Source organism: Peromyscus leucopus, chromosome X (genome assembly GCF_004664715.2).
Source record: "Peromyscus leucopus breed LL Stock chromosome X, UCI_PerLeu_2.1, whole genome shotgun sequence".
Lineage (NCBI taxonomy): Eukaryota > Metazoa > Chordata > Mammalia > Rodentia > Cricetidae > Peromyscus > Peromyscus leucopus.
In genome coordinates this window covers 99844555-99871938 of record NC_051083.1, presented here as the reverse complement: position 1 = coordinate 99871938, position 27384 = coordinate 99844555, and the positions used below count along the sequence as shown (strand labels likewise).

The 27384-nt window shown below is 35.3% G+C and overlaps 1 protein-coding gene across 1 annotated transcript in view; it reads right to left on the bottom strand.

Annotated features, from left to right (window-relative positions):
- Positions 1-27384, bottom strand: part of Htr2c (5-hydroxytryptamine receptor 2C) — a 201712-nt gene that overhangs the window by 24326 nt on the left and 150002 nt on the right. Inside the window, exon 5 of the mRNA XM_037199156.1 lies at positions 4838-5038. Within this exon, the coding sequence (XP_037055051.1) occupies positions 4838-5038 (201 nt within the window). The remainder of the gene's footprint in view (positions 1-4837; positions 5039-27384) is intronic.

Genomic DNA, 27384 nt, shown 5'->3' with positions numbered 1-27384 from the left:
AGCACATACATATCTATAAGAGTGTTCCACACAACAGCAGAATATACATTCTTCTTAAGTGCACCCACAACAGTTTCGAAATAGACTGTACATTATTCCAAATGGACATCCAAACAGTCAGGAAACACTTCTCAATTAGCTTAAAAGGATTGAAAGTAGGCAAAGTATACTTCCCAATATTGAAGGAATAAAAGGAGAACTCACTAATGGAAAGATAATTTGGGAAATTTGCATATATGGGAATTAATTGGGAATTAGGCAACTTGATCCTATAATAGTGAGTCAAAGTAGAAACCATAAGATATTAAAAATACATTGAGATAAAGAAAATGAAAACATGTCATAACAAAACTATGAGAAACAAAAAAGCAGTGCTTAGGAGAAAAAATATAGTTGTAATGTTCATATTTTAAAAGATCTCAAATGAATAAACTTATTTTCATTTAAAAGTAGGGATTGGAGAGGAAAACAAACCCAAAGAAGAGTCACTGAATGAATGAACTTTCTGTCAAAAGGTGAATTAAGCCCAAGGTGCATAGAGAAGGGGCAAATATCAATGACATGGAAATAGGAGGTAAAAGAGAAAGTTCAAGAGTAAATTTGCTTCTTGGAGAAATTCAGTAAAACTTATATAGCATTAGCAAAATTAAAAAGAAAAGAGACAGCCATTCTAAGTAAAAGAAAAGTTACATATTACGTAGACATTCAAAGGATGATATATATTAGGTAGATATTAAAAGGATGATATAAGATTTTTGTATGCTGCTTTGTGCCACGCATTAGAAACATTAGGTAAAATACAAAGTTCTTTTAAAATTACTATGTACCAAAATAATATGAAAAACAAAATAATATTCCTATTCATTATAAGGTAATTAAATAAAAAATTAAGACTACACACACACACACACACACACACACACACACAAGTACAGAAGGCTACATGACTAAATTATTTGTTTTAAACAAAAGTGATAGAATAAAAATCTTGCAAAAACTTAAAAAGATATAGAGATCGTTTCAGATTCACTTATATATATTTTATATCATATATATAAGATCTTCACACCAAAACTGGCCACCAAAAAACACAATGACAAAGTAAGATCTCTCTGGACAATTAGCTAAAAAAGGTTAATTAAATTTAAAAAGAATACAATGATATAGAAATGAAAAATTCATTACCAAATGGATTGGTAATAAATTGCTACTTAAGCAATCCAAGGTTAATTACAATTCAAAAACATATAATCTACTATATTAATTATAAAAGAGGAAATAAAACCAATAATCATCACCCTAGACACAGATAAAATGATTCAAGAAAATTTATACCTATTATGAAAAGTCACAGCTAATATAGAATAAAAGGGAACTCCCTGAATCTAATGAAAGATACTTCTAAAAGGCCTGAACTAACACACAACCTTAATTCTTTTGTTTCCCTGTGCTAGGGTCTTGTACATGCCAGGCAGGCCTTCCACCACTGGAGCCCCAGCCCAGCACACAAACATCACTCTTAAAGCTGAAGTACTAATACTTTCCACTCAGAAAAGAAGAGAAAAATGTCTTCTACCCCCACTTTCACTGAACACTGCTTTGCACACCCCGTCAAGATAATAAAGATTTAAGATAGGAAGGATCAAATGAATCTGTCACTACTTATAAGTGACATCATGGAGATATATGGATAAATGGCAGTAATTCTTAACATGCTCATAGAAATGTCAAGTGGAATTTGCCAGATGTCTGGGCAAAGAATAAAGATGTAAAATTTTAGGTGCATGTATTTATATATACCACCAACAAGCAATTGGAAATAACATTTTAAAGCCAACACTATTTACAATAGCAGTCAAAGAAATTAAATGCCCAGAGATGTTTCTATGAAAGTAGACTGTAAAATAGAATTTAAATAACAAGTAAATATTAAATATCTTTGTACATATGGATATGTTTATGGATTGCAAACCATAGTATTGTTTAGACTTTAGTATTTAATTGATTTATAGATTAAATTCAATTCTGCTTTTTAAAAATAAGATATTTTACTTGGAGACTGATAAGCTAAATTTCAATTTTTATGAAAATGAAAATGTTTTAGAGTATTGTGAATAATTTTGAAGACTACAACTAAATGATTTACTCTATTGCATTATCTATCAGACTTACTGCTTGAAATAATGACTGCTGAACACACCCGAGTTGCTCAGAATTGTATATAGTTAGATATTTTGTCAAAATTAATTATGTTGAGCTTAAGTCAGGTAACAAGACCAGATGATGTTTCATGCCAGTGACACAATTTAAACTTTCTTCAAAATATTGGGATTTTGAAAAACTATAATTATCCCTTAAAGTGTGATATCTTCTGAAATTTTAAAAGACTTTTTTGTTAATAATAGCAGGGGCTGTTAGCACTCACGATATTTTGATATTTTATAATGAAATAATCAACTTTGGAAGATCTGTATAATTGGTGAATCAATATTTTCCCAGTGACTTATACTTTGTATTTCCAAATCAAGTATCAGTAATTTGCCTATGTATTTCATTGGATATTAATGTCACAAGAAATGAAAAAAATCTGAGATATTGTTTCGGATTCTACATTACAAGTAAAAAGAAACCTGTCTCTTGCTGAGTTTTCATACAATGCCAACCCTCTCACAATTATCTGAAGTATTTATAAAAACACTTTCCTATATTGAAGCTGTCTGTGTGATGTTGTATATTATTTTCATACAATTAAAAAAGTACCCTATTTCAATAAATCAGATGCAGAAGCATACATGAAAGTAGCAGCCCAACACTAAACAGAATAGAGAAAGAAATATTTGGGATTGAAGAGAATCACTTCTTCAAATCCAGTGATAAAGTCTGAAAAACAATGCCCCTTTTCACACTGATTTTATTTTTGCAAAAACAGTTATTGTCCTAGACCTAGTTATTTATGGTAAGATATAACAGGTTTGTATTATTTTTAAAAACTTTGTGCACATAATTTAATTCTTTTAAAATTTCAATTTTTAACACAGGGAATACAAATGTACTATGAGTCACTATATGCTTAAGAGTGTAATATAATCCTGAGAACAAAACATTTGGAAATTGATATATTAGTCATCTAAGAAATCACAAGCAGTTTTTCTCTTGTTTCTCATAATTTCCGAGGGTGGCTTGTTGAGACCTTATACCATCATTGTGGATTTGTCTGTCTGTTTTGTAGTTTTGTCTATCCTCTTTGAATGAGTTCAAATTTATTGTGTTACATTTTTCTGGATAAATTAAATGTCTCATTATCATGTACTAAACATTCAACAGAATATATATTTTTCCCAAAATTTTATTCTTACTAATACTTTTGCTGTATAATATTCTTGTTGGCCTTTGAGGAAAGGACCTTTTAAAAAATTCAACTTTTTATTTTATATTCTTAATATACTATACATGTCCGTGTTATTTTTTCTAATTCTGACATTCTTAGACTATTTAGAATACTTATACTTAATATAATTTGAGATATATTTGGTTTTCATTCTGCTATTTACTATCTATTTGATATTTTCTTCATTAATCTATCTACATTTTCATCTTTAATATCTCCATTTAGATTTATTTTATTTATCTATAATATTCTACAGAAGATATTTAATGTAATATATAAATTTTAAGGTATATTATACTACAATATTTTAAGTCTTGAAGTTAGGCATTCTCTTGCTTTTTTGGTTTCCCTTTAATGTACAAGCTATTCTTTTTTCATCAAATCTTATTGTAAAATATCTTTTTATATTAAAAATGTAATACTGGTTTCTATCAACTTATATGCTGATTTTTAAATGGAGAGAATGAACAGAACTTTATAAGCACAATTTTGCACATACAGATTCATGCAATTCTGTGGGAGACTTTATGGCTTGTTATGTAAAGGTGTCTTGCTATATACTCACAGAATCTTCTACAATAACTACAACAAAATAATCTTAAAAGTGATATAAATTTATTTGCTTAACTAATCCAGAGATAAAACTTTGGAAGATTAATGAAGAGTAAAGAAAGAACTTGATCTTGTTATGGTCTCTCTCCGAATGTTTCAAAGAAACACAGGTTGAAGAGAAATTATTTTATGAAACATAGTAAGTTCAACTGGTTGAGAGAGAGGAAAGAGGTTTAGAAATGCTCTAACTTCTATATAGTTAAAATTCTTGACTTTAATGTCAGCATGGTCAAAACATTTATGACTATCTTAAGTATGTGAAATAACATGATTATTTATCATTCTTTAAATATTCTGAATCTTTAAAAACAACAGCTGTCTTTTTGTGTTTAAGCAGAACTCAAAAACTAATTAAAATTAATGAGTAGTAGATTTTTGTTTAATAACAGCACAAATTTGCATATGTTTTTTTCATGCCAATTCAAATTTCATTATTAATTTTTCCATTAAAAACTTGAGTATGGAATATGTAAAAATTAGTAGATCAAATATTCTGGAAAGATACTTCTTTTCATAGATTTCAATGTTATAGTTTATAAATCTTGGCTTTTTCTTATAGTTTTGTAATATTCATAACATATTATATCTGTGTTGCTGAATCCATTGGTATACTAATGTAAAAATAATTTAGCTGTACAAATGGAAAGCTTATGTCTTCATATCCATATGCATTATACTTTCATTATTTTCAACCTAAATATCAGATATGTAGGTCAAGAATAATTACTCGTCTCCCGTCAAACGCAAATGTTACCAGTCGATGTCTGTAGGTTGTTCACAGTACATAATCCGAAAATATTGAGCATAGCCGCTGCAATTCTATGGCCAGGTATTTACCTATTGATATTGCCCAAACGATGGCAATCTTCATGATGGCCTTAGTCCGCGAATTGAACCGGCTATGCTCAATAGGATTACGTATTGCTACATACCGGTCCAGCGATATGGCGCAGAGGTGCATGATGGACGCAGTTGAAAATAGCACATCTAGTGAGATCCAGACGGGGCACAAATATCTAGGTAATGGCCAGACATAATCTGAAAGAGAAGAAAGAGAAGACAAAACATGTTATCCGAATTGTACCATCTATACTGTTCCATGTTAATACACTTATTGCTCTTCACATTTTAAAGACAGTGACATTTCAGTTTTTTTTCCCAGGGATGATTATGATATCAGTTATCATTTGTATTACAGTACACTTTACATAATATAAAAGTAACCACTTAAACATGTGCAATCCCAAGTCATTTGGTACCTTCACAATATTGTACAAACATGACTTCCTTCTAGATTTGAAATATTTCGTCACTCCAGAAGAAAAACACTATACAACAACCTATTCTTTACTTCCCCTACTCCTAGGTAAACTCTAGTTGTTGGGGTTTTTTTTTTTTGTCATTACAGATTTACATACTTTAGACACTTCATATAACTGGAATCATTTTTTCATAGTGATATTGTTGGTAATTATGTTTGGAGGCTTATACGTATTTATTTATTATTACTCTGTTCCTTCTAATAGCTGATGGGGTGGTCACATGAGATTTTTCAGATGCTCTTATAATTATCTTTAAATTCCCTTTATGGATTGTTTACTGTTGTGTATAGTATTGACAGTAATTTTAGTTTATTGATCCTGTGTCGTGAAACTTTGCCAAGTTTCTGTTTCATGTGTAGTTTTTGTGTGTGGTTTCCTCATGATTTTACATATGTAAGATCATAAATATTTTTGTTTCTTCTTTTCCAGTTTTCTCTCAGTGTTTTATTTTCTTTTCTCATCTAGATTATTTAACTTGTCATAGGGTGATTATTCATTGTATTTTTCCTAATCTTTTAAAAGATTTATTTATTCATTTATTATGTATTTATTTATGTATTTATTTATTTATTTATTTATTGTGTGCTTGTGCTCACATGCATATGTGTGTTGCCAAAGGCCAGAATAATCCAATAGATCCTCTGGAAATGTGAGTTTCAGGTAATTGTTGAGTTATGTGACATAGGTGCTGAAAACTGAAATGAGATCCTCTGAGAACACGTCAAGTACTTTTAACCCCTACTTGTTAATCTTGCAATTTTATAGAAACATACCAAGTTTTGTGCCTAGTTTTAATCAATTGTCACTTATTTTTTTCCTTTCCATTGTTTCTCTCATGAAAACTGTCAAATATTCAAAGAAGTCTTGGATTTCTTAATTCTACATTTTCTTATTCTATGTTATTGTCTTAATTGAGGTTCCTACTGCTGTGACGATACACTATGACCTAAAGCAAGTTTATTAGGCTTACACTTCCACATTGCTGATCATCACTGAAGGAAATCAGGACAGGAACTCAAGCAGGGCAGGACCCCAAAGGCTATGGAGGGTTGGTTGCTGTTTATTGGTTTGCTTTCCAGGCTTGCTCAGTGGCTTTCTTATAGATCCCATGATAAGCAGCCCAGAGATGGCACCACCCACCATGGGCTGGGCCCTGTCCCATTGATCACTAACTAGAAAATGCCTTACAGCTGGACCTCATGTAGGCATTTCTTTTCTTCAGTTCAAGGTCCTGCCTTTCCGATGACTCCAGATGTGTCAAGTTGACTCAAACCCAGCCAGTAAATTATGTTTATCATTTTGCTAGTTGGGCTAATCTTGCTCTTATTCTCTAGTTACTTAAGACATAAAGTTAGATCAAATTGATGACATTCTGCTGTTGATTAACTCTAGTGAACTTTTATTTCAGTTATTGGACTTTCTAACTTCCAAATTTGTTCTTGGTTCCTTTGCATAATTCTAAACTTTTAATTATGTATTTTTGCAGCATCGTTTTCTTTGTGTCCTTTAGTTATTTGTTTACTATTTCCTTTAGCACTTTCAATAAGTAATTGCTTAAAATTTTGGTTATTCCATTCTTGGGCTTCCTGTTGTCAATATCTGTTTTTTCCCCTTAAGAGTGCCACATTTTCTAATTACTTTTTACGATTTTTTTTTCGGGTTTTGTTTTTTGGAGACAGTGTTTCTCTGTGTAGCCCTGGCTATCCTGGAACTTGCTCTGTAGATCAGGCCATCCTTGAACTCTTAAAGATCTGCCTGCCTCCGCTTGGAGTATGATTTAAATTTTTTTTTTTTTTTTTTTTTTTTTTTTTTTTTTGTTTTTCGAGACAGGGTTTCTCTGTGTAGCTTTGCGCCTTTCCTGGAGCACACTTGGTAGCCCAGGCTGGCCTCGAACTCACAGAGATCTGCCTGGCTCTGCCTCCCGAGTGCTGGGATTAAAGGCGTGTGCCACCACCGCCCGGCTTATTTTAAATTTTAACGAAACATATATTTGGGGAGATTTTTAATTTTATGATGAAGCACCTCTGTAAATCAGATTTTCCTCTTTCCCTGTGGGTTGGTGCTACTTGCTATGGTGGCCTTTGTTGATTTTGTTTTTTTTTTTAGGGGGGGTTGCCTCTTTAGAAAAGGTCACTATTTTTCAAACCTGTTTTCATTGTTTTTTTTTTTTATAGATACTATACTTAATTTGAGTTTACACTGTAGTATGGCTTAAGGATTGAAAAGAAATTGAACCTGGTCCTGGTATATAGCCCAGGCTAGTCTTAAACTTCTGATTTTCTGCCTCAACCTCCAGAGTTATGGGAGTTATAGGTGGTCACCTCCACACTTGGTTCATAACTAGTTTTTCACTAAAATAATCTAAAACTCTCTGTAGGCAAGAAATATTCCCTGAGTGCTTTCCTTTGGTCTCTGAGATTCACAATATCAGAAATGTTATCTTAGCCATCTTGCCAACCCTGGATTTAATATTTATGCTTGTTATTCTTATACCTTCAAAGGTATACAGCTTTATGACTTTCACCAAATTTAAGGACTTCCAGTCCTTATTTTTCAAATAGAATGTTCCCTCTTTTACCCATTGAGTCTCAAGTCATTTATATGTTAGAGAATTCTACCATTTTATAATATATTCCCCAGGATATGTTATTTCCTTTCTGAGTACACTTTTCTATCTGGTGCCGACTGCAATGGATCTCTCTTCAAGTGAACTGAGTATTTTTTTTTGTAATTTACCCTTTTTTGGATAATTTACTTCTACCCAAAAGATTTAAAATCTTTTCATGTATTATTTTTTTCATCTCCCAAATTCCTTTTATATCTTTTGAGATTTACAATTTCCAATCATTGTGAACATAGTTTCTTTTATGCCATTATCACAAGTATATTATTATTATTCTCTAAATTTCACTATCCATATGTTTTCAGGATATGATTCTAAAGAGTGGATCTAGGCACATGTAGGGATGTTACTTTTCCCCCGTTATTTTAGAAAAATTTATCATAACCTAACCATTATGAATATTATATTGCTGAGATGCTGGATTTTATTCTATTGCTTCAAAGAGTATTTAGTGGTTTCGTTTTTCTAGGCTATCATTTATTTAATGGGAAAAAGTCATAAATTCTATTCCCTGGGCTGCAGCTCAAATGTCATTTCAGTTCACTTATCATTTCTTAACATGCTTGAAGCATTTGCTAGCAAGAATGATTTAAGTTAGTGTAGTTGTAGGAGGGGTTTGTGGCTTTTCAGAGAATTTGTGATTCCTTTCTCTATCACTATTCTATCATAACTACTCCCTCAACTTCTAAATTGAATTTGTAGTTTATTTAAAGTTTTCTCTTAGGTCTGTCTGTTTTCCTTCCTTCCTTCCTTCCTCCCTTCCTTCCTTCCTTCCTTCCTTCCTTCCTTCCTTCCTTCCTTCCTTCCTTCCTTCCTTCCTTCCTCCCTCCCTCCCTCCCTCCCCCCCTCCCTCCCTCCCTCCCTCCTCCTCCTCCTCTTCTTGATTTTTGAGACAGAATCTCACCCCTTCAGCCAAGGAAACCACTATGCGACTTTCAACTTATGACAATAGTCCTGGCTTAGCCTCCAGAATACTAAAAACTAGGATGAGCCTAGTTTCTTCAGGTTATTTAGGTAACAAAATTGAGCATTGTCTATTAGAGCCATAGTGACAGCACATAGCATGAACTATTTCCTCCTCTTGAATTATACAAAAGTGATGGATGTTGAAAACTCAAGCAATGTCACCTTCATCCAAGTTTTTATCTCTAGCAAGTCCTCTAAACACAGTGTTTATGATTTTTGACTGTTATCATTTCTTTTTATTTTTCACAGCTGAGGATCAAACCTATGTCCTTATACATGCTAGGTATGTGCTCTTCTACTTCTTCAACCTCAGTCTGTTATCACTTCTTTCAGCTTCTTTGAATTATATCTGCTATGCAATTTGATTGTGTTGATGATTACAGTACTTTCAGTGACATATTTTGCTTGTAAAATCTCATTCCCAGTTGTACTTTAAATGTACAGATGAATAGACATTTCATTGGATGAACTATTAAATGTTATTTTCTACCATAAATGCAAATTTCTTAGAGCAGTATTTACATGATCCAGACACATTTCCCATACAATGGATATGTGGAAAGTTTAGAGAGTTGCTTAGTAAAAAATGATAGCTTGAAAAGTCAAATCCAAGTTTTTAGAAGCAGAGTGATGTATAATGTTTTACAGGATGACACTAGGGTTTAGAAGATGGCAGATGATGTCCATACACTTACTAGTAGAATCTCTGGAAACAAGCCAGGATGGATTGGAGAATAGCTGTCCTGAGATGAATCATGGTGAACAAATAGTAATTTCACTAGCAAAGCAAGAAAGGAAAATTTAGAAAGTGGCACAACTCAGCCCCCAAAGAGCAAGTGCTTTGTTTCCAGTGTGGAGTGAGTGCCTATGCAGAGGGTTGGAATCATGTCCTAAGACAAGGAGAGAATGTTGGAAAATTCTCACTGCACCTTTACTATGAGATAATTTAAAGATGAAAGAGAAAAAGAGTAAAAAATGTAATCAATACTGGTTATACACACTGAGCAGATTTATAATCAAGCAGACAGGAATCTTGGGATCTACATGTCATCATGACAATGTCAGCGGCAAAGAAGCCATTTTTAAAAGATCCTGGCTGATTTTGTACCTGTTGTAGTTCTAGATAAAAAGGTTCTTCTGGAAACACAGTGTAAGTGTCAGGAACCTAGACTCAGAGATTGGGTCTGCTGAATACCAGTAACTATGGGAAAACTGTTGAGCCAGGTCTCTGCAGAATCCCATACATTGGACATGTCATCTGATCAACAGATTAGAATGAAACTCACTAGCTCACCTGAAGAGCAACAAGCTGTGGCGAGTGCATAAAAATACTTTAAAAAGCGTATGAGGCCTGCCAGAGGAAAGCTTACAGCCCTATCCGGTACCCAGAGAAAGGGAACTAAATGTAGCACACCCTCGGGTGGTGGGTTAAACAGCAGCCTGCCAGAAGAAGCAAAATCCCATGAAGGTTTTTTGTCCCATTAAGGTACACTTACTCAGATCTAGAAAAAAAAGGCTAGAGTTCAGAAAGACTTGGCAGTGGTGCCCATGTGAGGAAATTTGCAGAAACAGACTGCAAGGCCTTGTCCAGTTCTTTCCTTTACCTTATATTTTCCTCATGTAATAAATCTAATTTCAATTTTGTGAACCATGTTGTTCTTCCCTATACCCACCCCACTTTTGCCTTAACTTGAATTAGGCTTTCATAAAAATAGATTGGCCTGGGGTACAAATGGGTGTGTGGGGTCTCCCTGTGCCATCCTCTCAAATACTAAGATTGAGGTTTGATTGCATTTCTTTACCTCTTTCTCTTTTGTTACTACCTTTACCTCTCTCCTTCATCTATATTGGTCCTGCTTTCTATTTTCTTGTCTCTCTTCTATTGTTTCTATGTCACTCTTGTATTAATTACATAATTATTATCCCTATTTTTCCATTTCTCCTCATAATACCTGACGTTTTGATGTGTATTGTTCTATATTGTGTATTCCCCCAATATTATTGGGTTTAAAATGTTGGTTTATTTATTTTTAATTTTTTGTTTTTTTCAAAGGCTTATTTGTTTATGTGTTTTATGTGTATGAGTGCTTTTACTGCTTGAACTTCTGCACACCAAAAGAAGACATCAGATCCTATTTTAGATGGTTGTATACCACCATTTGCTTGCTGGGAACTGAATTTAGGACCTGTAGAAGAGCAGAGTAGCCAGTGCTCTCAACCACTGAGCCCTCTCTCCAGCCCCAGATGCTTGTTTTAAAGGAACTATTATCGTATTTTCATAGAGAGCCTATCCATTTTGCCGTTGCTTCTATAGTTACCTTTCTGTTCTTGGGGTTGTGCTGGAGTTTGAGTACAATAATCTGAGCATGTGAACTGAGAGTGTAGCAGTCCAGTAGGGAGGAGCAATACTCAAATCCTACTGTAATCTACTCCCACATGAACAGTGTAAAAAGTTCAACTGAAAGAATGGAGGTAATCAAAATAATCCTAGTTGACTAAATCCTAGATGTGCTAGTTCTTATGAAGACACATGAGGAAACAAGACAACATGACTTTCCCTGTCCAAAAAATTGATAATCCTACAGAACCTATAGTCTGACCATTCAAAGGAAGAACTAGAGGGAAGAATTATACCATACATTGCAAAATCATTCCCAGAGGTGAGACAGTCTTATAAGAGCTGGGAAAGAAACTCAAGAGTATTGAAACGATGCAGCAACCAGGCAAGGCAATTTTCCTCATCCTATATTACCACCCAGTTTTCTCTCCACTCTGTATGTATTCCTGTTTCATTTAACGCCCAATGTCAGTTTACGCCAACTTGATCCTGCTGTTCTTGCCATCTATTTCTTTACCCCTTCCTGTTTGATACGTTTTGGTTTGTCTTTTTTTCTTTTCCTTTTCCTCTCCCAAATAACACAGGTTGGCAGAATTCACAAAGTCTCTGGTTTGGCATTCTGAGAAATGGGACTGTTATACATTTTCTGATAGTATAACATTTCCTGTTACCCCTCAATCTACCTTTAACTTAAACTTTCACCTAAACTTGTTTTTGGCCTACAGTATTCTATACTTTTTCCCTTCTCTATGTTTTTTTTTATTAACCTAACACTAACAATTGTTCTTGCTTTGCTTTTATCTTCCCTTTTTTATTTACCACCGTGGATGGTACATCTTGTCAATCTGATGGGATTTAGAATCACCAAAAACCTGATTGCTATACATGTCTGTGAGGGCATGTTGATACTAGGTTAATTGAGAAAGGAAGTCCTATCCTATCTGTGGGTAGTACCATCTCATGGCATTCATTCTTCTCTGACTCCTGATGATGGACTTTTCTATGTTCCTGCCACCATACGTTCCTTGCCATGATGGAATATATCCTCTGCAACTGCTATCACAAATAAATCTTCTTTCCATTAAGAAGCTTGGACCATGCATTTTGTCAGAAACAAGACAACTAACTAATATACCCATGCCCACAGTAATATATTATTATACACAGTACTATTAACATATCTTCACTTCATGCACTGACTGATGCTTAAAAGATGATTGCTTTTACTTGACTATTGCCTTATTTTCACAGTGGATTCACCTGTAGGTAGTGAATTTTTTTCAGTGAGGATTCTATTCTCAGGGGAATCCTGGTATAGAGTCTGGTTCTTGAGCACTAGTCTAACAGAAAAAAACTGTTATCTTAACCATACTAATCTGGTCCCTCATAAAGGTTACCAAATGGCCACAAAAAAATAGTTGACTTATAGAGTTAGAGAGATGGCTCAGCAGTGAAGAGCACTGGCTGCTGAGGTCCTGAGTTCAATTCCCAGCAAATCACATGGTGTCTCACAACCATCTAAAATGAGAGAGTTCTGTTGTCCCCTCTGGCATGCAGGTGTGCAGGCAGACAGAGCGCTCATATACATAAAATAAATAACTCTTTAAAAAATAGTTTACTTGAAATTTAAAATCTCCAATACGTTTCTCCTGCAAAAAATGTCAATCCCACAGTAGTGGCTGCCAATTGCCTCCTATAGTTGAAGTTCCAGACAGAAAATTCAAACGAGTTATTATTCTTGTGTTAAGAGAAATCAAGGACAACACGAATAAACTTTTGAATGAATTGCAAGAAGATACAAATAAATGTTTAAATAAAATAATAAGGTCTGTATGGGCTTTGAAAATGAAATTAATAAACAGTAATACAGAAGAAAAACAAACTAAAATGCTGGAAATGAAAAATTACATAAAATGCACTGGAAAGTCTTGCTAATAGAATGGATCAATGGAAAGACAGAGTATCAAAACATTACAATTAGAAATATGTATTCACTGAAAACAAGTGCCCTCAATTTCATAAAAGAAATACTGCCAGATAAAGTCATGATTAACCACAAAACAATAATAGTAGATGACTCTTATACCTCGACTTCTCTCAATATACAGGTTATTGCAACAAAAATATAAAGACAAATATTAAAGGTAAGTATTATATGTCAAATGGACCTAGAGGTTATATACAGAACATTTCATCCAAGTAATTCTGAAAATAACATTCTCAACATCCCCCGGAGCTTTCTCTAGAATAGATCATATATTAGACACAGAAAACATCTTAGCAAATACACAAAAGCAAAATAATTTTTGTATTCTCTTATTGTAATAAAATTAATCTAGAAACAAACATGAAAAGAGACTACAGAAAATTCACAGACAAACAGATTAAACTGTACACAACTGAATGTTGAACATGTCACTGAAAAAATCAAGGACATTTTAAAATTCATAAATAAGTAGTATGTCAACATCAAAACTTGAAAACCCTTTAAGAAGGTTAGAGATCAACAGCATTCATTAATATATATATATATATTATATATATATATATATATATATATATACAAAATTCCAATCACATTATTAATGAACAGGGTTCAGAAAAGTACCAAAAGACTAATACATCATGGAAAAACAACAGTTATCACAGTAACAAAATGATAATTCAACACTGTAAAATGTACTGACATAATCTATTATGTTAATGATAGAGAAAAAATTTTATGCTACTTTAGTAAACATTGAAAATAGGTTTAATAAATACAAAAGTCACTCCTAATTAAAATTTTAATTATATATAGATCTGAAGAACTCCCTTCAGTTTGGTAATTTTCCTCAAACAACAGCCAATAGAAATAATAATTTAGGTACTGTAGTTCAGCTTCTTCAGTTTCATTATAGTGCCTTAATTTTTTTCTTATACCAATTAAAAGGCTTAAATTTAGGTGTCTGTGATTGCTAGGTGATGAAGACTGAACTTACTCATTGTTTCTGTTTGTTTGTTTGTTTGTTTATTTATTTGCTTAGCTAGTTAGCTAGTTCTTGTGTGTATATGTGGGGCTGACATTTGACATGGTAACATGTGGAAGTTAAAGGACAATTTACAAGAGTCTGTTTTCTCATTTAAACTGGTGGGTCTCAGAGATCAAACTCAGCTAGTCAATCTTAATCATAAGTGTCCTCATATGCAGGGTCATCTTACAAGCCTCTGTTGGCACTTTGTTCATTTTTTTTTTTTTTTGGTTTTTCAAGACAGGGTTTCTCTGTGTAGCTTTGTGCCTTTCCTGGAACTCGCTCTGTAGACCAGGATGGCCTTGAACTCACAGAGATCTTCCTGCCTCTGCCTCCTGAGTACTGGGATTAAAGGCGTGCGCTGCCACGGCCCGGCTGTTCATTTTTATTTAGATGAGTATTTAAGCAACTTGTTTAGCTTTGGAAAACAAGGAATAAAATGATCTAAGTATTCGTGTAACTGTAGGCCTAGCAAATCTGAAATTTCTAAAACCAATAGGTTCAGCAAGAAGAAATCATAGTCTGGATAGAAGGTAAGTAGGAAATAATTTAGAGGTTTTAATTGTCTAAGAGCAAGTACTAGAAACAGAAAAATGGAAAAACAATTCATTATAGTGACACATTTCATAAAATTCTTATTAAAACTTAAGCAAGATAAACACAAGATCTCTAGTTATTTTACTCTTTAATCATGAATCTTATGGAAAACACAAATCTATGTCTAACCATATAAGAAGTCATACTGTTGTACTTTCTATGTGAAAACAGAAGAATCACATGTGTTTACTTGAGACTGCAAATACATCTGAAAAGCTACACATCAGTAATATTCAAATTTTTTATAATAAAATACTTATTTCACAAAATATTTCAAGAGGCAAGCCTAATCTTGAAAACAAATTGTAAATATGTATAACATAACATAATTAATAATATAATATAATAATATAATAATATAATATAATATATAATGATAAGTCCCTTTGATCTGGCTAGGTGCTATATCTAACAATTACGTTTTCAAAATATTGGGGGACATATTACTTTCTCTTCTGGAATCATTCCTGTCTCCACTTTGTATCTTGGATTCTTGCCTGAAATTAGACTGTTTTTATCCTATTTACAATTATTAAGTCCTCTCTGGACTCCTGATATGAGGTAAATGACTTCTGACTTAGCAATCAATTTTTACTTTTCTACTCTTCAGTCTATAAATGGCATTCTTTCTATGAGTATGGATTGGCTTCTCTCTTTCCCTGGGTAATCTACCTCTGAATATCCTACATAAATATGTTCAATTACCAAATCTTGTGCTGGCATAATGCTGAGAGGAGGTGACACAATCTTTGAAGCACTGTCTTTGTGTCCATAAGCATTTCTGAAAACTTCGCTATCCCTTTTGCCTGCTCATATGATTCAAGGCAGATCTACTGCCCTCAATTTTACAGATGTACTCGCATACTTTCTTCCTTTTGTGAGCTAAAGTTATAGCAGTCAGTCTTTATCCTCAAATAACTCTACCAATGTCTTCCTAGCGATACAGCTCAAATCTTTGTTTTTTCGACGCATGGACTTTATGGCTCTTCAATCTAGCAGAATGGCGTTTCCAGTTTCTTTCATGACGAAGTGGGCCAGGAGATGGGACATCCTACATATGCAACCAGCCAGCCCCCTCTTAGTATGAAGTAGGGATTTCCTGGCAGCACTATGCAGGATGTTCAACCTCCTCGTCCATGTGAGGGTCAACTGCTGCACCTTGAACTTCTGTTCTTCGTTGAGGGACTTGTCATTGAATGATGCTTCTCTGTGCAAATGATGACATGAAGACTTCTGACTTTGTCTTCTGTTTCTGATGAAATAGCATTGACTACTGATAGCCTGAATGGCCTAGAAACCTGGTAACCAATAAACCACCCTTTTCTCCAATTATTCTCGACATCTCAGAACAATCATATGCTACAGACCTTTAAAAAAAGTTCTGTCCATAATTACAGGTTCCACAATACTTTATGAATTACCCTCTCCAGATATACTCCCAGTTTAGGCAACCCTGACTGCTTGTTTAAATAATACACCCCTGTAGTAAAATCAATTTTATTGCTGAAGAGTATACTGCACACACATTTTTGGAAAATGCTATACAGACTAAGTTAACTTTTAATTAGTTATCAAAAATATACTCTGAAGCATCACCCTGAGATTAGAGGCTGTGGCTTTGCAGTATGATGACAAAACTCTGAAAGAAATTGTTATGTGGAGACACATTGTATTAACTGTCTTCTTTCGGCTGAGAAAAGTCTGCCTGCTGGGCTTACTAACTTTGCTACATCTGAAAGTTGTGACCCAAAAAGTCCACTAGGAACTTATACCTGGGTTGTTCATTATGAACTACAAGTAATTTTTTTCAAAGCACCCTGTACTTGGCCAACCGAGAGAGCCCCACAACTCTAAGGCTTTTTACATGACCTTTAAAATTTTATTATTTTGAGATTTTTATACATTGTTTTTGATCATGTTCAGCCCCTTCCCTTGTCTCCTCCCATGTCCAGTCCCCATTCAAACTTTGCATCCTTATTTTTAGAAAAATCCATCAAGTCCTATTAGTTCTGTATTTATACTTTATACAGGTGTGTGGATGGCCACTGAAGTGTGGTAAACCTTTCAAGGGGCACACCCATAAGGAAAAGGAATTCTACCTCTCCCCAAAGCTATGGGTTTTGATCAAGCAACTTTCATTCAAACAGACTGAAGCCATTCCCCATGGATTTATGATAAATATTTTCATTTCTCTATCCAAATATTATTTTCAGAGTGGTTTCATATGTATAAGGATAAATCACAAACTTCCTTCATGTGGTCTGCCTTTCTCAGTATATATAAAGGATTATTTTAGCTAGATTTGTACTGTGCAGGCCCACATTTTCAGCAGCAGGAAAAATGAAATGATGCAGGAAAGGGAATAAGCATTGTGACTTTAATTTTATGGCTCTATATTTTCTTGTTTGGGGCTTTGGTTACAGCATATTACACTAGCCATACTGTTAGTTAGGTTTCTGAAAAGAAAATACTTGATTATGTTGATGCAATGATACTGTTACATCAATAGAAAAGGAAGAAAGGGAACAGGACAAGTTTTATCATCATGGAGATTAGTACTCATACACAGGTTTTGGTGTCTTTCTTAAATAAATTAAGTCTGGGTAGCAGTAGCAAGGTTTTTTTAAACTAGGGATCAAGGAGTTCATTAACAGTTACCAACACTGTGGACAGACCACCAGTGAGACAGCCACTTGGCTGCAAGGGGTTCAGGCCCCTGCACTGTTATGGAACTTGGAGTGGGTTGTCACAACCTGTGCCCCAAGTCAAGTCTGGTCACCCATGAGCTTCTGCCCAACCCTGACCCATCATTTTACAGTCCCATCCTGTAAGTTGTCTGAGAAGTTGTGAGAACTGTTAGAAATTTCTTTCTGGGAGACCAGTTCCCCTTCTGGCTAGAACCCTTTCTGCCTCTCAGCATGAGATTCCTAGGGAAATTCTCATTTGTTTTGGGTCTATTGTTTCAATAGTCTGATAGTCAAATTGAGATCCAAGTGTCTTTTTAGAATATCTTTATTTCTGTCCAACCAGTTATAATTCCCCTCTCTCTGTTTTAGTACATTCATCTTGAGGCAGAACATGTCCATGTCTGAAACAAATCTAATAAACAAAGTAGCAAGAATTTTTCTGTTAGATGCATATTTATTTCAGTGGCAGGAAGAAATGCCTAAAATGTATGGTACTATTTATTACATGATATATGTTACATGAATATTTTATAGTGAATATTGTACATATAATTATATGCTATATGTTATATGTATGATAACACATGCCCTGTTAAACTTGATAAATTAATGCAGGATTTTTAAGTCAATAGTATGCACAAAGCCTGACTCTAGTTTGGATTAGAACACCACATATTTCCTTAATTTGCTGTAATTCTAGTAATAACTGAATAACCTGTGATGATTATAAGCCTTATAAAATGAAATTGATAGGATTTAATTAGATTGTGTGGCATAAGTTTTAAGGGAACTACAATTTACTCCAGTATCATCTTTAGTCATTTTCCCCTTTGACTTTTCTATATATTGGTTGATTTTAGCTATTTTTGCCCAGACTAATGCCTATAAAATAGCCCTTTGCTTCCTGCTCTTCCAAAGAAACTCCTACACAATAATTAAAAACTCAGCTAAAATAGTACTTCACTTGGGAAGCCATTTCTGAAACTCCATGTACAGTTACACTCCCCCTATGTCTTCTAACTGTAAACTGCATATATCTCTATCCTAGTACATTTATTGTGCCACAGTCTTTTCTGTATACTACCTGAGCCACTGGGAAGTTTCAGAGTATATTCTGCCTGAGTACTCTTTAATGTGTCCTGTACTATAGGGAATAGCACAGGCACCAGAACTTTTATGCCTCATGATGTCACAGGTCACCTCATTATTGACATCATCTTTGTTCAGACTTTCAACCAATGGGGAGAGACCCAGTAGTACACAATGACCTCCTCTCAACCAGCAGTCTCAGTCTCACTCTGATCAGGCTGAGTGACAGCTGGCTCAATCAAACAAGCCCTTAGTTGCCAGCCTTTCCAGCCTATGTACTTTGAAACAAGATACTTGGAAGACTACAGCCATACCCCACCATTCTGTCTGCAAGCAGCATATCTACTTTGTCGTCTCAGTTTCAGATGCTTCTGTATTGAAATCTTCACCTCTTTTAAGACTGCTCTCAGGACTGAACATGGACAATATTGGAAACTCCTGATATAACACCACCACAACTCCTTTGTACTGTCCAGGTACCTCGATTTGAACCTCTTCTTTTCACCATGGGCTTGTAAATGTGAACTCAATCTGTTGAACCAGACCCAAAGATGGGAATAGGATTCCTTGCCTGAATACAGTATCCTGATCTTTAAGCCACATACGTTGGTATTAATGTGCCACCTTCACCTGTCATCCATCAAGAACTTCAGAGTCCGTATTTCTTGACTATGTTTCTGGAAATAGTTAATCATGGGTGGTTTTATGTATTTCCATGTAATAAAAGAAATTGTTAAATATCAATTTGATGTCTATAAGGATCTATTATGATAGATTTTTTGTTTGTGAGGTGGCATAACATTTTTTGAGTTCAAATAATTTATCTATATGAAATAGTAGTTAGTAGTACTCCTTAGACTTTGTAAGTATAACTAGTAGTAAACCTAAATTCTGAAAGATCTCATCTGCTAAATCATAAAATATTTGTTTTAATATTTGATATATTCTTAAACAAGCTCTCAACTCTTTAACATGATAATTCAATTGATAAACTGGCATTGCTAAGGAGAAGATTGATAACTAGTATTGACAACTATCCAGTCATTTGACTTTAACAAAAAGATGGCTTATATATCATTGTGTTTAAGTACATCCTGTCTGAACTATTGAAGAGTGCCTTCTTACCATAGAGCATGGCTTCTGTGGCTTTTCTACATCTAGGGTACATAATTAGGGCAACCAAAGTGTAAGCTACAGAGTTCTGTTTGATCACCAGTATAAACGGTGTTCTTTCTCCACTGGAAACAGACTATTGACAAACTAGAAAGTAAGCAGCTAGTGTGCCTTAAAAAATTCTCAAACCAGGCTACAATCCACAACTCCAGAGAAGCTAAGTAACAAGGAGTATCCTAACAGGGACACATATGGATTGTCCTAGGAAGGGGAAATAGGTAAGATCTCCTGGGCAGACTGGGAAGGAAAGAGAGGGGGAGTACTGAAAAAGCTATCTTGATAGAGGGAGCCATTATGGTGTCAGGGAGACATCTGAGGCTAGGGAAACTCCCAGGAATCCACAAGGATGACCCCAGCTAAGACTCCTAGTAATTTCGTAGAGGGTGCCTGAACTGCCCTTCCCTGTAATCAGATTGGTGACTACCCTAACTGTCATCAAAGAACCTTCATCCAGTAACTGATGGAAGCAGATGCAGAGATCCACAGTCAAGCACTGGGCCGAGCTCCTTGAGTCCAGTCGAAGAGAGGGAGGAGGGATTATATGAGTAAGGGGGGGGTCAAGATCATGATAGGGAAATTCACGGAGACAACTGACCCAAGCTAGTGGGAGCTCCTGGACTGACAGCTGGGGAGCCTTCATGAACCCAAACTAGGCCCTCTGCATGTGGGTGACAGTTGTGTGACTTGGTCTGTTTGTGAGGCCCTTGGAGTGGAACCAGGATTTATCCCTGGTGCATAAACAGGCTTTTTGGAGCCAATTCCCTATGTTGGGATACCTTGCTCAGCATTGATGCAGTGGGGAGTGGCTTGGTCCTGCCTCAGCTTCCTATGCCACTTTGTCGACTCCCCATGGGAGGCCTTTTGCTCTCTGAAGATGGGGGGTAGAAGGGGGAGCTGGGGTGGGAGTGGGAGAAGGGAAGGAAGAGGGAACTGCAGTTGGTATGGAAAAGGAAAAAAATAAAGTCTCAAAAATTGTTATCAGTGCAGTAAGATATGCGTCACTATGATGAAATGGTTGTTTTACTACCAGTAATGGTAAGAATGAGCTGGTACTTGTTAATGGATGATTAATAAAGGAACATGCTAGGAATAGATAGTAACTCACTAGGAAGCAGCAAAGTTTCCTAGGATGAAACTTCCAGCAATAAGTACCTTTCGATCTTCTATTCAAATTGTGGATTTAGAGAACAATTTATAACAAGCTAGACAAAGCAGATTTAATATGTTAATGTATCTCACAGTGAATCAAGTGTTTGCCATAATATATTTGAACAATCCTTGCCTTTCAATATGTCAAGTATTGCCAGGGATAATGAAGAATACACAAGTGACTGACCTCCCAGCTGAATTGTTCTAAACCCCTGAACCCCAAGATGCATCCCATGCCCCTCTCTATCCTATCTCACCACCAGCAAGGCAGCTGGGCCCTGCCTCCAACTCTGGTGGAACTCTACTGCTCTGGTGCGGTCCCCAGCAGCCTGCAAGCATGTGAGAGGACTGCCTCTAGGCTGCACTCCAGACCTGCCTCCTCTGCCACCCGCTGGACTCTGTCCCCCCAAGACCCACTCTGCCGCCTAACCCCATGTACCTGATTACCTTCCCTATGGCCAGTCCTTCCCCACAACCCCAGAAGACTACATAGGCATAGGCACAACCCACACCAGTTGGAAGAACAGATGGGAAAACACCAGTGTAAGAATACATTCAACAACAGAAAGGGCAATATGGCACCACCAGAGCCCAGTGATCCTACAGCAGCAAGACCTGAACATTCCAATGCAGCTGAAGCACAAGAAAATGACCTTAAAAATAACTTCATGAAGATGATAGAGGCCCTTAAAGAAGAGATGGAAATGAAAAGTCCCTTAGAGAAATCAAGGAAAACACAAAAAAAAATGGAAGAAATCAATAAATCCCTTAAAGAAGGCCAAAAAAAAAAAAAAAAAAAAAAAAAAACAAAAACCTCCCCCCGCCAAAAAAAACCAACAACAACAATCAAACAGGTGAAGGAAAGAGTTCAAGACTTGAAAATTTAAACAGAAGCAATAAAGAAAACACAAACCAAGGGAAATCTGGAAATGGAAAACCTGGTGAAGCAAACAGAAACTACAGGTGCAAGCATAACCAACAGAATACAAGAGAGCCCTGGTCCATGTCAGTGCCCAGGCCTAATCAATCTACCTCTGCCTGCACCACAGCTAATTTTTGGTTTTCTGCCAGGACCCACCCTGACTCACCTCTAAAGCACAGGCCTCTCCCATTTTGTATCTAACCTTTCTATCCAGCCAGATCTGTACCCACCCTTGAGACTCTGTCCAGGAGGTACATCAGGTGTACCAGCCAAATCCTCTCTGTCCATCTGACTTTAATCCTCCCAAGCCATTTCCATCCTGTAGGCCCAACCTGACTGCACATCTTCTCTTCTGCCCCAACCTGCTCTGTCTACATCATACTTAGAACTAACCAAAGCAGTCTATATGCCTAGATCTCATATCAAAACCACAAACAATGTGGAAGATCAAGACCCAGCAGTCCAGGAGAAATGTTTGTCAATGACAATTACCTAATAGAACCACAGGACACATAATTGAAAAGAGCAATCTTAAGCTTCATTAAAGAACTCAAGGAATTTAAAGAAGACACAACAAATTGGTTCAATGAAATCAAAGAAAAAGGGCTTAACGGGATTAAGTGTCTGAGTGAAGCCCAAGAAAACACAAATGTAATGCTGATGAAAATGATGAGGACAATCCAGGATGCCTCGGTCAGGAGATAGAAACATTTATGAGGACTCAAGGTGAAATGAAGATAGAATTAGAAAACTCAGTAAGTAGAAACTCAAAGGAAAGCCTTCCAAGCAGCAAGACTCAAGTGGATGTTAGAGTATCAGGACTCGAAGATAAGTCAAAGATCTAGACCAAATAAATGATCATGAAAATATTTTTAAAACACATACACTTTATTTAAGTGGCTTGAGTTAATGTTCTCCAAAAAGAAAATATTGGAATGATGAAATGATTTTTCATATATTTACATAAAAGAACTCATATAGTAGACCAGTAAAACAAGATTGGAAATCAAAGCAAAAGTCATTATTCTAAACTGAACTTTATGAGGTGTGTCAAAGCTCTCATACTGAAATGTTATCACTGTCAATTTGGTCTACATAATCACTTTGTTTTCATTAGTTAAGAGCAGTTTCTGCCAGTTAATTTGTCCTCTTGGAATTATTGAAGCATGGTTATGAGAACAAGGTGAATTGGGAAACTTAATGGTTCACCCAAAGTGGACTGATTTTTTTCTGGCGTTTAATTAGTTCACATTCCTAATATAAGTGTCATGGAACAGGAATGGAGCTCAGTTTAAAGTACTGGCCTATCTCAATGTCTTTACATCACCACATCTAATTGGGTTTCTGGAGCAGACTTAGAAGCCAGAATCCATAGATCTCTATTTGTTCAAGTAAAAGAGATAGATGAGGTCATTCATTTTTTTAATATTTCATGCATCTAAAATCACATATGAATTTACCAAAGCCAGGAATAAAGAGTTCTCATAGTTCTATCACAGTCTATCCTGTGGTAGACTCCAAAATGACAGTAACTCAACTTGATTATGCTGCTCCCAAGAATAAATTGCAAGAACCTTCATAAATGGATCTTTTTGGGAACTGGGGAATTTTTTCCCTTCCTTATACTTCATTAAACTGTTTGTATTACAAGTGATTCTTTGTAGCTATTGGAATGTGTTCAAGTGCAGGAAAGTTGTAAAGTCTATTAAAGTTAACATGATTCAATATAATACATTAACAACATAAATACTCAAACTAGATAAAAAACTTTTCATTGCAATAATTTGTTTGTGTGTGCGAGTATGCCATGGCATGTTGGTTGGGTTCAGAGAACAACTTGTCTGGGTAGGTCTCTCTTTCTTCACCATGTGGGTCTCATGAATGGTGGCTTGGCAGCTTTGGTGGAAGGTACCTTTACCTGCTGAGCCATCTCACTGGACTAAACCATGATTTTTTTTTTTTTTGATGATTAGAATTGTCAAAGTGGTTATAGTCATCCTCAAATGTTCAAATTCCACTAGGGAGAATATGTTTAACTTGATAATATATAAGTCAGAATTATACCAATTTACATAAACTGTACAACAGTCCTAAAAAAGAGACCTAATGACCAAGAGTACTTGGAAAGCTTCTCTTGACTCAAACCTTTTGTTAGTGGCAATGTGGGAACTGAACCCAAGGTATCCCATGTGCTAGGTTAGTTCACTACCACTAAAGTATATCCTTAGTCAATGGAAGTATTTTCAGCACATCTAGATGCCATATCTACATACCATCTGATTTTGTATACCTTTCTACATTAGGATCCATGTAAATTAGTGCTTGATTTTTCTTGGGTACATTGATTATAAATGTTGGGAACGTCTATGATTAAGTGTAGGATCCCTGGCGTGATCCAAGCAGACGTTCTTGCATACTGTTTTACTTGTTTTAATGTCTTGTGCCACAGCAATACAGAAGAGTGAGAGGAAAAGTACCAATGATGGAAATGATACATGTGGAAAGTCCATTCTGAATGAGCTCTTGGCAACTATGTGTGTAGGTAGATTTGTTTTCCTGTATCCTGTAATAAAGACTGCAGTATTCCTTACTCAGATAGCTTCATTAAATGTTTTCATTGTTTTACTTCAATGTATATATACATCTGTATCTCTACATATTTCTACTTTAGCATTATCAAATATTGCATTGTGGAATATATGAGTATACAGACATAAAAACATAATTTCTGTAAAGCAGACACTTAGAGTTATTCATAATACTTTCTGGAGTCCATCATACAGCTACCTGTGCATCCATGTTGATTGTAACAGTATTTATAACAGCCAAGTCATAGACTCAGTCTTAGTGCCCACTAATATATGAATGGACAATGAAAATGGAATATATAGTATATATTCATTCATAGAATATATAGTCTATACACATATGACAAGTCTTATTACGCCATAAACAACCCAAAGTTCCATGATTTGCCGAATGTTAAGCAAAATAAGCCAGACTCAGCAAGACAAATACATGTTTCACTTATATGTAGAATGAACACTAGAAAGATACAACAGGAAAATATAAGGGGGACTATTTAGGAAGAGAAGGGGACCAGTTATAGGGGAAAGTAGGAAGAGAGGTTAATGGATGGTGAGTACATTAAATATAAATAGAAAAATGTCACAATGAAACCTACTCTAACAAAACATATAGGTAGATTTGTACATACTATGGAAGAGTGTGTACTGTATCCAGCAACAGCATATATTGCTTTTAATTACTGTTTCTATAAGTTAACTAACAGTATACCACATTTAATTTGTATACAAATAAAAATGTGTATTGTTATTTGATATGTTTTGTATATCAAACACATTTATGGACTGACAGATCCCTCAAACCCATTAAGTTTTTGTTCTGTTCACCACATACACTTTTAAAATCATTACAAGCAGTTGAACATTTTAGACATTGAAGATCCATATTGAAATGTATATATGCTAAGGAATTAGGAGATTTCTGACATGAAAACCCCAGACACCCTAAATTTGTCAGATTTATCCATTCCTTGAAAAATAGGTCAAGTGTTTGTGAAGCACGAAGCCCTCAGCATCCTCTCTGGGTTTGGAAGGACAGCAGTCTAGATTGATGGCTTGACCCCAGATAATGTACTTCTCTCCTGGCTTTCATACCACTTAGATGTGTGGCATTAATCAATTCACCTCACTGAGCCTTAGTTTCCAAGTCAATAAGATGAAGAATTGAAGCAGCTTAAATATTAGTTTCCTGCATATAAACTTATAGGTATCTTCCTAGTTATAGGACTAATACAGAAATGTGCAAACAATTCTTATAGGCTCTAACCAACTCATAGTAATGAGCTACTAATAATATCAATATTATAATATACATCAAGTTTTATACTTAGAGCTCTTTGAGACTACACAAATAAATCTACTGGAATCTGGCAAGGCATTTTCAAACATGCAGTTTTCAGGGACTGAACTCAGCTCCTCAGTCTCATGCTGTAAGGGCCTTCACTTGCTGAGCTATTTCACCATTCCCCCAAAAGTAAATATCATGTGATTTTATATCTATGTGTGTGTGCATGCATGCCTCTGTGTGTGCACACACATCACACTTTCACATTATTTTAATACACTTTAGAAATTATTTTAATTTACAAAAGGATAAGCAAAAAAAAAAAAAAAAAAAAAAAAAAAAAAAAAAAAAAAAAATTATTTTAATTTACAAAAAAAAAAGCAAATCAAACACAAAGAGTATAAAAAAGAAATCATCAGGTAATCAGCTAATAAATTTTTATTTTAATTTTTAAGCAGGAGTTGAAGCACAGAGCAGGGATCTGACTCAACATTTTTTAGGGGCTGTATTTTTTTTTTATGAGAAGCACAGAGATGTTTTGTTCCTTGTAACTTTAAATATAAGAAAGTATATGTGGTGCTTTAAATAAGAATGGCCCCCCCATAGGCTCATATTTGAATGCTTAGTCATCATGGTGTGGTACTACTTGAGAAGGATTAAGAGGTGTGATCATCTTACCAAAAGCAATCTACAGATTCAATGCAATCCCATCAAAAGTCCAACACAACTCTTTACAGACCTTGAAAGAACAATATTCAACTTCATACGGAAAAACAAAAAACAAAAAAACCTTGGATAGCTAAAACAATTCTGTACAATAGAAGAACTTCTGGAGGTATCAGCATCCCTGATTTCAAGTTCTACTACAGAGCTACAGTTATAAAAACAGCATGATATTGGCATAAAAACAGATATTCCTGCCCTTAGGACCTAGACCCTGGGCACAACCTGTACCAGGCAACCCTAACCCTTTGCTATCCCAGTTACTGGCAACAGGGACAACTCCTGTGGACAGGATCCCCCACCAAAACCTCCAATCCTCCCATCTGACAATGCAACCTACAAGACCCACTCCCTACCCCAAACCTACCCATCCCCTGGGTACCTCACTGGCTTCCTGAGACACAGAATCTGACACCTCTGATTAGATCAAGAGGTGAGTGACTCTTCTCCCACCCAGACAGTCCTGCCTCTAGGACCTAGGCCCTGGGGCACAAGAATCCCCACCCATAACTGCTACAGATGCAAGCATAACCAACAGAATGCAAGAGATGGAAGAGAGAATCTCTAGCTTGGAGTATACAATAGAGGAAATTGAATCATCAGTCAAAGAAAACACTAAAGCCAAAAACGTCATAACAAATAAACAAAAGGAAATCTGGAATACAATGAAAAGGCCAAACTTAAGAATAATAGGGATAGAAGAAGGGGAAGAATACCAACTCAAAGACACAGAAAATATATTCAACAAAATCATAGAAGAAGAAAACATTTCCAACTTAAAGAAGAAAATACCTATGAAGATACAAGAAGCTTATAGAATACCAAATAGACAAGATCCATTAAAAAAGTTCCTTTGCCACATAAAAATTAAACCACTAAACATACAGAATAAAGAAAGCATATTAATAGGAGTA